The sequence below is a fragment of the Trematomus bernacchii genome, unplaced genomic scaffold (assembly GCF_902827165.1).
Source record: "Trematomus bernacchii unplaced genomic scaffold, fTreBer1.1, whole genome shotgun sequence".
Classification (NCBI taxonomy): Eukaryota; Metazoa; Chordata; class Actinopteri; order Perciformes; family Nototheniidae; genus Trematomus; species Trematomus bernacchii.
This window is the reverse complement of record NW_022987593.1, coordinates 18,562,864-18,575,348: the sequence shown is the minus strand read 5'-3', so window position 1 is coordinate 18,575,348 and position 12,485 is coordinate 18,562,864. Positions and strand designations below refer to the sequence as shown.

The following is a 12,485-nucleotide window of genomic DNA, read 5'->3' as shown; positions in this document are numbered from 1 at the left end:
TTTCCTATCTCACCTCCAGTGGCATCTAGCCATGCTGATGGTTCATATGAAGTCTTTTCCATGCAGTGCGGTTAACTTAAAGTAAGACCTCTCTGCACACTGCTTTTCTAACTGATCCACTTAAACAAGTCAAAGTAATTTAAAGCATTGTTTTCTAATCAACATCTATCAAACATCAAACATTGTCTGTCCTACCAGTCCATGTGTGAGTGGTTCATGTTGGCAGGCATGTAAGTTTCCCACGTCTCGAAGTTCTGCATTTCTCAAAAACATTAAGCAACCTGACCGCAGAGATAAGAGAGAAGAAACAAACCAAAAACAATGACATGGCATTTTCCATCCTCTCTTATAATTAATTTGGTTCTCTTCATCCTGTTCAGTTAAACTGCCTCGTGGGTTCACAGGTTAATGCATTCCTGTTCCTTCACTACACCTGCAGACTGTGTGACGTCCTCAGTGCTCATAGAGATCAACTGTTATTCTCTTCTTAATTTAAATGCTCTTTTCTGGTGTCAGTGTTATATTGGCAGTGAAACAAATGTTTAACCGAAGTGTCTTTTAACGTGTATACTTTTTTAAAACAATACAACTTTTGTGTGCAGTGGGTGTTACAGGGTTTGGCTCATCATGCATATTAATCGTCTAAAGAGGAAGTAAATCTTGTCTCTTAACAGCCTGATTTCCGTATTCTGCTCATTGGTGACAGAGGAAAGGCATCTTTCAACACATGGTTCCTCCTTCACTGTGAGTAGAAACAGTTTCTTGATGTAATGATTCTGTATACCTCCTGTGAACATTATTTAATCTGACATGTTTTATAGTCTCACAGAGATGAGAGGAGCAGCTATGAGTCTAACTGCAGCAGCGAGTGGATTAGTTGTCTTCCTGCTCTCTGTGTCAGGTACTGTACATCTACACTTACATTCATCACATGAACAGAGGGGATTCTGGGAAAATGTGGGACTTGTAAAATCAGGTCACATGTGGGAATAAGTGGGATGGATTTGAGTAAAAGGCAAAGCAGAAACATTTTAAATGTATTTGTGTGTAGAATTGTAGAAACTCAAAGACGTTACTAGTTTTTTTGATGGATATTCTGAAGATCTTGTCGTGCGTTGCCACTGTCCTTTGCTCCAATCATCTGCATCAAATATCAGTTTGCACTTTTACAAGCGTTCAAATGAGAATATAGTGTATGCATAACTGTTCCATCCTCTCTCTGTGAAAACATTTTGCTTTGTTTTTTTTCTTAAGACGACTTAAAGAATCTCCAGCTCTGTTTTTATTAAGTTTAAGTGATTTAGAGAGATATTCTTATTCTAAGTCATAACATATTGACTCAACTCTTATCGATCATACCTCTGCACCAAACCCTTCTAGTTCCTTCTCTACTCTCTGACCTCAGTGTTATATTCACACGCTCTGAGTTAAAAGCAGTCTTCTTCTTTTTCTTATCTGTATATCAGACAGAAGCTGCTCACACCTCAGTGTTCTGCATTTATTGTTATTGTTCACACTTACCTCAGCAGCAACCTGACCACAGAGCGAACAGAGAGGGAACTGTTCAGAGAATCTCACACTATTCTAATTAATATGATCGCTAATCATTCACTGTTCATTTATATGAAGGCATTTTCCATTCTTCCTTTGCCCTGACTGTAAAACTGAGCATAGACTTTTTGTGTGGACTTCTGTTATACCTGGTTTAAAGTGGACCTATCTTGCTATATTTGAATAATATATTGTAGGGCCATACCTATATAAGGTATATTTATACGTTTTCTTTTTCAAAATACCAAACAGATCATGCATTTTAGCCATGCCTCATTTCGCTCTATTTTGCTCTCCTCCACCCTGTCTTTGCATGCGCTGCAGCTGACCACGCCCCCCTGCAAAGGAGGGGGCCGAGTTACGAGCGTCGTGTTACCATGCTGTTACCATGCTGTTACCATGCCACGGCAACCTCTCATTCCCCTGATAGGTGGAGAGTTGGCCATATAGGCGGAGCTCCTCAGTCCTGACGTCAGAGAAATGTTCAAATCTGGATCAGTTTTTATCAGATCCGTTGCAGCCCCGTTTTTAGAGATTTGGGTATGGAGGAAAATAGAGAGGGTTGTGTTTTCTGACACTTGGTGAGTTCCCTGACACACCGGGGACACATATTCATGTATAAAAGACGTACAAAAGTGCATTTTGCATGATAGGTCCCCTTTAATTAAGAAATAAGAAAGTATCACTGGTACCAGTTTAAAAGTTCCTTAGAAAGAATTCACATGTTTTTCTGCTTTATCCCAGTAAAGTTTGTAAAATGTTTATTTTCAAATTGTTTGTTGACAGTATTGTTTAACAATTTATAGATTAACTTTGATTCTAGTTTCTGATGTGCTCTGTGTTTCAGTGGTTCAGGGTCAGGATGAGTGGGGAGTGGCTTACACTTCTACTGAGATCTGTGCAGTGACAGGATCAACAGTGGAGATAAGATGCAGCTTCACATACCCATCTCCATCGAATGGAAGTGTTACCACAGTAGAAAAAACATTCTGGTCTAAACAGAAAGATGGTGAATCTGTAGATCTGACCACAGTCTCAGAGTATTCAGGTCATGTAGAGAATCTCTGTGAAAAGAACATCTGCACTCTGAGAATCAGAAACCTGAGAGAGAGCGACTCAGCTGAGTACTGGTTCAGGTTTGAAACAAACCGAGCAGGAGGAAAATATAGTGGTTCACCTGGAGTCACTTTGTCTGTCAAAGGTAACACCAATCAGTTCCAAATGTTCAACATTAAGAAACAATAATATAATTGTGATGTGTTTTTAAATACATGAATGTTGAGAGTTTATTCTTAAATAACCTTCCTGTTCCTTCTTCACAAATACAGATCTCTCGGTGCAGGTGGAACGCAAATATTCCAACAGTGCAAACCTGAAGTGTCAGAGCAGTTGTGATTTACCTGATAATGATTACGTCTGGTACAAGAACGGAGGAAACGCTCTGTCAGGAACATCTTCTCTTCAGGTCGACTTTAATTATCTCGACAGCTATTCCTGTGCTTTGAAAGGATATGAGGACTCTCTCTCCCCTTCAGTGTGTGAGTTCACTTCACTACCTTATTCTAACATAACACCATCTAGTGGAAGCCTTAGCTAACTGTATGGGAATGTGACTTACCATTTATGTTTATTTTTCAGGTGTCACTGGTCGAGACAGCAACACACTGACTTATACTGAAGGAAGTATCTGTGCCCCCAAAGGATCATCAGTGGACATTTCCTGCACGTACAGCAGTAATGAATGTATTACATCTAAATTCTGGTTCAGTCCTGAGCGTAGTCATCAGGGACAGAATCCCTCTCATCCTGAGGACCTTAGTAAAAACTCCCAGGATGCAGGTCGTGTTCAGATCACTGACACAGAGAGAGGACGCTCCACTCTGAGGATCTCTGACCTGAGAGACTCAGATTCAGCTCAGTATCTCTTCAAATTCAAAACACCAAGCTTTGAATGGAGGAGTGATTTACCTGGTACAACTCTGACTGTCACAGGTACTGATCAACACTCACTGATGTATTCTGTATACACCAACACAATACAATGAAAACATACTGGAAGTTGAGTTTTTGTAATTACTGTTGGATGAGTTATCATATTTGTTCACCTACTTTAGAATGTTGTGTTAATGGGTATATATATTTATCATCAGTTTCATTTTAGACCGAGTGATATAATGTTGTTTATTTTCCTCATATCCAGCTCTGCAGGTGCAGGTGATCACAGCAACTTACCAGCAGTCTAATACCTATGCAGAGCTGAAGTGTCACAGCAGCTGCAGTCCAGCTGGTGTTTCCTACGTCTGGTTCAAGAACGGAGAGAAATTCACGACAACATCGATATCTTCCTATAAAGGCCGGATTCAACTCACAGACACTATCTCTTGTGCTCTGGAAGGTCATGAAGCCTTCTCTTCTCCTATAGTGTGTGAGTTCACTCATACACAAACACTGACATTTCAATACATGGACAATTTCAGATAGAAACCTTACAATAGTCTTCTGATTCTTAATGCAGACGCAGCAGTATTATTTATAGAAACAAAAAGCTTTCTAGGTCAACAACATACAGATGAAATAGATTTTGGTAGAGACATCATTTACAACATATCAGAGGTAAAAATACAAAATATCAACAATAACAGAAAATCCGGTAGGCAGCAAGAAACATCACAAAATATCTATCATAAATAAGGTTAGCTTTATATTGTTCTTCATGTTATTCCAAGTTACAGGAACAAGATGAAAAAACTGGATTCTCACTAAAAACCTCAGTCGGCAGCTGCTAGGGTTATTTTGGAATTAGTTCCTCATCCAATGCTCTGTAATGACTCGAAATGCAGCTATTCAGTGTTCAATAATGTAGATACCTTTGAGCTAATGCAGTGAGAAACACATTCTGAATATTTACTGTTCACACATCTCCTCCAGATGCTCCGAGGACTCCATCTTTGTCAAGACCCTCTGGTGAGATAAAGGAGGGCAGTTCAGTGACTCTGACCTGTAGCAGTGATGCTAACCCAGCAGCTACATACACCTGGTACAAGAAGAATGGAAATCGTAACGTTCCTCTTCTCAGTGACGGACCACAGCTTGTCTTCAGCTCCATCCAGTCCTCTGACTCTGGACAGTATTTCTGTTCAGCTACAAATGATCTGGGGAGTAGCACATCTGCAAACACCTTTATTGACGTGAAATGTGAGTAAGACAGTTTATTGAAAGATAACAAGCTTATATCTGTCAAGTTGTTTCAAGAAAATATGTTACTTATCATCACTACTTTCTTCAGCTCAGCTTGCTTTACATTACATGGGATCCAGGCAGGGCCGGCCTGACATGCACATTTACCATTTACCTCACTGTATAAAAAAGTAACTGTGTTGATAATATTAATAAACAGGAATTATATTTGCAAAGTACATTGTTTCCCAAAAAAATGGTTTCCCTCCTGTCGGTTGGGGGGGGGGGGGCTCATCTCACAATGTCGCTTGGAGCCCCAAGTTTGATCCAGGGAACAAGTGGGTAACGAAAAGTGAACTGGCAGTAACTTCTAATCACATTTTATAGAGTTGCTAATGATGACATCATTGAGAAACGACTGTTAAATATTGTTATATTTAACTAATATTTACTGTTATTAACTTTACAAGGCTATCTCTAAATCCTTAAATTCCATGACTCAATTCATAGTTGTGACTTGATTAAGTGATACACTAAACGGCATTTAACCAATGACATCATTACTTTATTATGACCAATAACAATTCAGAAATACCCATGAACAATTATTTACAGTACATATTAATTCATTTACATAATATCTAACGGTTGTTTCTCTAAAATATATTCCTTAGCTAAAGTGAAAAAACTGAAACGTTGACTATAATTAAATGTATTATGTCAACAAATTACACATAATTGTATCAGGTTGGTTGAAAGCAATAATGTACATTTTAAATGAAAAATATTAGGTTCATCTTAATATTATTGCTTTCAACTCACCTAATGCAAAAAATTGAATTTATTGACATAATACATTTAATGAAAGTCAATGTTTTAGTGTTTTCAGTGTACTCTACAAAATGTGATTAGTAAATGCTCAACAACTGTCCTTCAAGTTAGGGTTATTTTGGAATGAGTTCCTCATCCAATGCTCTGTAAGGACTCGAAATGCAGCTATTCAGCGTTCAATAATGTAGATACCTTTGAGCTAATGCAGTGAGAAACACATTCTGAATATTTACTGTTCACACATCTCCTCCAGATGCTCCGAGGACTCCATCTTTGTCAAGACCCTCTGGTGAGATAAAGGAGGGCAGTCCAGTGACTCTGACCTGTAGCAGTGATGCTAACCCAGCAGCTACATACACCTGGTACAAGAAGAATGGAAATCGTAACGTTCCTCCTCTCAGTGAAGGACGACAGCTTTTCTTCAGCTACATCCAGTCCTCTGACTCTGGACAGTATTTCTGTTCAGCTACAAATGATCTGGGGAGTATCACATCTGAAACCATCCGTATTGACGTGAAATGTGAGTAAGACAGTTTATTTAAAGATAACAAGCTTATATCTGTCTAGTTGTTTCAAGAGAAGATGTTACTTATCATCACTACTTTCTTCAGCTCAGCTTGCTTTACATTACATGGGATCCAGGGAACAAGTGGGTAACGAAAAGTGAACTGGCAGTAACTTCTAATCACATTTTATAGAGTTGCTAATGATGACATCATTGAGAAACGACTGTTAAATATTGTTATATTTAACTAATATTTACTGTTATTAACTTTACAAGGCTATCTCTAAATCCTTAAATTCCATGACTCAACTCATCGTTGTGACTTGATTAAGTGATACACTAAACGGCATTTAACCAATGACAAATCATTACTTTATTATGACCAATAACAATTCAGAAATACCTGTGAACAATTATTTACAGTACATATTAATTCATTTACATAATATCCAGCGGTTGTTTCTCTAAAATATATTCCTTAGCTAAAGTGAAAAAACTGAAACGTTGACTATAATTAAATGTATTATGTCAACAAATTACACATAATTGTATCAGGTTGGTTGAAAGCAATAATGTACATTTTAAATGAAAAATATTAGGTTCATCTTAATATTATTGCTTTCAACTCACCTAATGCAAAACAATTGAATTTATTGACATAATACATTTAATTAAAGTCAATGTTTTAGTGTTTTCAGTGTACTCTACAAAATGTGATTAGTAAATGCTCAACAACTGTCCTTCAAGTTAGGGTTATTTTGGAATGAGTTCCTCATCCAATGCTCTGTAAGGACTCGAAATGCAGCTATTCAGCGTTCAATAATGTAGATACCTTTGAGCTAATGCAGTGAGAAACACATTCTGAATATTTACTGTTCACACATCTCCTCCAGATGCTCCGAGGACTCCATCTTTGTCAAGACCCTCTGGTGAGATAAAGGAGGGCAGTCCAGTGACTCTGACCTGTAGCAGTGATGCTAACCCAGCAGCTACATACACCTGGTACAAGAAGAATGGAAATCGTAACGTTCCTCTTCTCAGTGACGGACCACAGCTTGTCTTCAGCTCCATCCAGTCCTCTGACTCTGGACAGTATTTCTGTTCAGCTACAAATGATCTGGGGAGTAGCACATCTGCAAACACCTTTATTGACGTGAAATGTGAGTAAGACAGTTTATTGAAAGATAACAAGCTTATATCTGTCAAGTTGTTTCAAGAAAATATGTTACTTATCATCACTACTTTCTTCAGCTCAGCTTGCTTTACATTACATGGGATCCAGGCAGGGCCGTCCTGACATGCACATTTACCATTTACCTCACTGTATAAAAAAGTAACTGTGTTGATAATATTAATAAACAGGAATTATATTTGCAAAGTACATTGTTTCCCAAAAAAATGGTTTCCCTCCTGTCGGTTGGGGGGGGGGGGGGCTCATCTCACAATGTCGCTTGGAGCCCCAAGTTTGATCCAGGGAACAAGTGGGTAACGAAAAGTGAACTGGCAGTAACTTCTAATCACATGTTATAGAGTTGCTAATGATGACATCATTGAGAAACGACTGTTAAATATTGTTATATTTAACTAATATTTACTGTTATTAACTGTACAAGGCTATCTCTAAATCCTTAAATTCCATGACTCAATTCATAGTTGTGACTTGATTAAGTGATACACTAAACGGCATTTAACCAATGACATCATTACTTTATTATGACCTACAATTCAGAAATACCCATGAACAATTATTTACAGTATATATTAATTCATTTACATAATATATAACGGTTATTTCTCTAAAATATATTCCTTAGCTACAGTGAAAAAACTGAAATGTTGACTATAATTAAATGTATTATGTCAACAAATGACACATATTTGTATTAGGTTGGTTGAAAGCAATAATATACATTTTATATGAAAAATATTAGGTTCAACTTAATATTATTGCTTTCAACTAACCTAATGCAAAACAATTAATTTATTGACATAATACATTTAATTAGAGTCAATGTTTTAGTGTTTTCAGTGTACTCTACAAAATGTGATTAGTAAATACTCAACAGCTGTCCTTCAAGTTAGGGTTATTTTGGAATGAGTTCCTCATTCAATGCTCTGTAATGACTCGAAATGCAGCTATTCAGCGTTCAATAATGTAGATACCTTTGAGCTAATGCAGTGAGCAACACATTCTGAATATTTACTGTTCACACATCTCCTCCAGATGCTCCGAGGATTCCTTCTCTCTCAACACGCTCTGGTGAGATAAAGGAGGGCCGTTCAGTGACTCTGACCTGTAGCAGTGATGCTAACCCAGCAGCTAACTACACCTGGTACAAGAAGAATGGAAATCGTAACGTTCCTCCTCTCAGTGAAGGACGACAGCTTGCCTTCAGATCCATTCAGTCCTCTGACTCTGGACAGTATTTCTGTTCAGCTACAAATGATCTGGGGAGTATCACATCTGAAACCATCCGTATTGACGTGAAATGTGAGTAAGACAGTTTATTTAAAGATAACAAGCTTATATCTGTCTAGTTGTTTCAAGAGAAGATGTTACTTATCATCACTACTTTCTTCAGCTCAGCTTGCTTTACATTACATGGGATCCAGGGAACAAGTGGGTAATGAAAAGTGAACTGGCAGTAACTTCTAATCACATTTGATAGAGTTGCTAATGATGACATCATTGAGAAACGACTGTTAAATATTGTTATATTTAACTAATATTTACTGTTATTAACTTTACAAGGCTATCTCTAAATCCTTAAATTCCATGACTCAACTCATCGTTGTGACTTGATTAAGTGATACACTAAACGGCATTTAACCAATGACAAATCATTACTTTATTATGACTAATAACAATTCAGAAATACCCATGAACAATTAATTACATTATATTTAAATTCATTTACATAATATCTAACGGTTGTTTCTCTAAAATATATTCCTTAGCTACAGTGAAAAAACTGAAACGTTGACTTTAATTAAATGTATTATGTCAACAAATTACACATAATTGTATCAGGTTGGTTGAAAGCAATAATATACATTTTAAATGAAAAATATTAGGTTCAACTAAATATTATTGCTTTCAACTCACCTAATGCAAAAACATTTAATTTATTGACATAATACATTTAATTAAAGTCAATGTTTTAGTGTTTTCAGTGTACTCTACAAAATGTGATTAGTAAATGCTCAACAACTGTCCTTCAAGTTAGGGTTATTTTGGAATGAGTTCCTCATTCAATGCTCTGTAATGACTCGAAATGCAGCTATTCAGCGTTCAATAATGTAGATACCTTTGAGCTAATGCAGTGAGAAACACATTCTGAATATTTACTGTTCACACATCTCCTCCAGATGCTCCGAGGATTCCTTTCTTGTCAAAACCCTCTGCTGAGATAAAGGAGGGCAGCTCAGTGACTCTGACCTGTAGCAGTGATGCTAACCCAGCAGCTAACTACACCTGGTACAAGAGGGATCAAAATGCACACTTTTCTTATTTCAATGAAGGACGACGTCTTGTCCTCAGATCCATCCAGTCCTCTGACTCTGGACAGTATTTATGTAAAGCTGAGAACAAGCTGGGGAGTAGCACATCTGAAAACATCTCTATTTATGTGAAATGTGAGTAAGACAGTTTATTTAAAGATAACAAGCTTATATCTGTCTAGTTGTTTCAAGAGAAGATGTTACTTATCATCACTACTTTCTTCAGCTCAGCTTGCTTTACATTACATGGGATCCAGGGAACAAGTGGGTAACAAAAAGTGAACTGGCAGTAACTTCTAATCACATTTTATAGAGTTGCTAATGATGACATAATTGAGAAACGACTGTTCAATATTGTTATATTTAACTAATATTTACTGTTATTAACTTTACAAGGCTATCTCTAAATCCTTAAATTACTGTTATTAAAATGTTTTTTTTAAAGGATATTTATGACAATAATGACCTAGCAATGTATCGATTAATCCAAATTGATCCATAATCCAAAATGCATCATCTGAGAAAGCCATGTTAACATTTAAAAAATACTATTGTGAATGACACGGGTCTCTCTGAATCTCCAGATGCTCCAAAGCCTCCCTCTGTGTCAGTGAGACCCTCTGCTGAGATAGAGGAGGGCAGTTCAGTGACTCTGACCTGTAGCAGTGATGCTAACCCAGCAGCTAACTACACCTGGTACAAGGAGAATGGAAATCGTAATGTTCCTCCTCTCAGTGAAGGACCACGTCTCGTCCTCAGCTCCATCCAGTCCTCTGACTCTGGACAGTATTACTGCAGAGCTGAGAATAAGCTGGGGAGTATAAGATCTGAATCCATCTCTATTGATGTGAAATGTGAGTTAAACCCAGATGATTTAAAAAGAATCATGCACCCAATAACAACTTTGTTCACAGTCTGCTGCTGTAGGTCAATGAGATGGAGAGCAGCTACAGTAGATGATGAAAATGAAGTTTTGTTTACAATTGGCTCCCAAATCTGCACGTATGTTCAGGGTATTCAAACCAGCAATAATAAAGAAAACTAAATATATACACAACAACATGTTATTTTATATTTCGATACCCGTCTGCTGGGAAAACACTGAATGTACTCTTCTAATATCAGAGTAGCACATGATAACAAAGGCCCTACGTAGCTGTGAATGTAACCGGATGTATGATAGAAGAGCGTCAGGACACACTGTTATAGGCATATGATAGCTATGTGACAACGATTACCATGATGATTCAGCCTCTCTGGAGATAGACACAATGACTGTCATGTTTATTGCTTACGTGGGTCTTAGCTAATCTGAACTAAGGCCAGAATACTGCTTTATATTCCTCCATCTTGTGACTGTAACACTCTCTTGTATATCAGAATGTCAAAGACACTATTCAGGGAACTATCTGTGACATGCAGCTCTGTGTGTGATGAATACTTCCATTCTTGCAAGGATAATAAATACATGTATCCTGATATTGAAGACCAAGCCGGTGACGAGTGATATTTTTCTAACACTCTCAAAATACACTTCCAAATTCCAGATGCTCCCCTATTTCTCATTTCTATTCAACATGATGTATTTTTACTCATTTCTGTTGATTTATTGTATTTCTTTCAGACTCTCCAAAACTTCCAGTGACTCTGACTTGTAGCAGTGATGCTAACCCAGCAGCTAACTACACCTGGTACAAGGAGGATGAAGACTCTCCAAAAGCTTCAGGACAGATCTTCAACATCATTGGCTTCAGAGCTGAACACAATGGGAGTTATTCCTGTGGAGCCCAGAACGAGTTAGGACGTAGTAACTCCACCTTTCATCTGAGTGTTGGAACAGGTAAGTTCTCTACATTCACCAGACCTGATTCACTTTGTAATATGAATGAACACAAGCATATTCAAAATGTCAGTGTTCAGGGAGGATCCTCCATGGTGTCAGAGGTGGATCACACTGACAATGTGATTTATCAATCCAGCAGTTAGAAGTATCACATATGTGTTCATGTTTCTAGGGAGTTCAACAATGACAGTGAATATCATCAGGACGACTCTGGGGGTCTTGATTCTGATTCCTGTGTTTCTCCTGAGTCTGTGGATGAGGTACAACAATAGAAATTCATCAGTTTAAACATCCTTCTTACATGTTGTAGTTTACTGTTATGAAATAAAATCTGTATTTGTTGTTGCCCTTAATCCAGGAAGAAGAAAGCTCTGCGCTCCACCACTGAAGCACCTGAACCTGAAGACATCGAGGTGAGAGAGAGCGGACCTATTGACAACATTTCCCCTTCGTCAAAGCTATACTGTGGCTCATAAATGCAATGTGAAGAGAACTTGTGTTTAAAGACAACTTCCTGAGTTGAAACCAGGAATGAATTTAGCCAAGAAATAATTAGCATCAACTTTAAAATATGAAAAATGTTTTATAAAATCTTAAAGTATATGCAGGTTTCATGAATGAGGGTCTAATTGTGTCTTCTCTCTCTTCATCAGTTGGACTCTGTTCCTGAGTATGAGAATGACTCACACACTGCAGCACAGACAGAAGACACAGAGGAGCAGGGAGACCTGGTGTGAAGTCCAGTCAGGTTAGAGCCTCCTGCATCAGATCAAACAGGCCCACTCCACATTTAGAGTCACAGTTCCAGCTGTAACTTTACACAAAGTTTCTGTGATTTTCTTCAGACGCTCACCTGATGGAAACAAAGAAGAAGGACGTTGAAATGTCCCTGTGGAGAGCGAGGCTGTGCAGGATGTGTGCGAAGTGGATATATTCACGTTCAACTCTTAAAGCTTTTATAGTCAGTTTTCAGTAGCAGCAGCTTGTAGGTTTAGAAGAATGAGCTGCTGGCAGCTTGAAGTGAATCATGTCGAGGTGTCAAACATGATTTATCGTTAAGACCAGCCGATGGTCAGG

General features: G+C 37.8%; 1 protein-coding gene across 7 annotated transcripts in view; it reads left to right on the top strand.

Moving 5' to 3' along the window:
• The first annotated feature begins 203 nt into the window (after nucleotides 1-203).
• Nucleotides 204-12,485, top strand: part of LOC117482036 (basement membrane-specific heparan sulfate proteoglycan core protein-like) — a 55,922-nt gene continuing 43,640 nt past the window's right edge. For 4 of the 7 annotated variants that reach the window (XM_034129999.1, XM_034129998.1, XM_034129997.1 and 1 more), the window contains exons 1-10: nucleotides 204-744; nucleotides 822-901; nucleotides 2,399-2,752; nucleotides 2,880-3,089; nucleotides 3,190-3,543; nucleotides 3,752-3,976; nucleotides 4,480-4,746; nucleotides 5,813-6,079; nucleotides 6,958-7,224; nucleotides 8,289-8,555. In XM_034129999.1, coding sequence (XP_033985890.1) covers nucleotides 728-744; nucleotides 822-901; nucleotides 2,399-2,752; nucleotides 2,880-3,089; nucleotides 3,190-3,543; nucleotides 3,752-3,976; nucleotides 4,480-4,746; nucleotides 5,813-6,079; nucleotides 6,958-7,224; nucleotides 8,289-8,555 — 2,308 coding nt within the window. In that variant the 5' untranslated portion in view covers nucleotides 204-727. The remainder of the gene's footprint in view (nucleotides 745-821; nucleotides 902-2,398; nucleotides 2,753-2,879; nucleotides 3,090-3,189; nucleotides 3,544-3,751; nucleotides 3,977-4,479; nucleotides 4,747-5,812; nucleotides 6,080-6,957; nucleotides 7,225-8,288; nucleotides 8,556-12,485) is intronic. The other 3 variants (XM_034130001.1, XM_034130003.1, XM_034130002.1) reach the window with 3 other exon arrangements.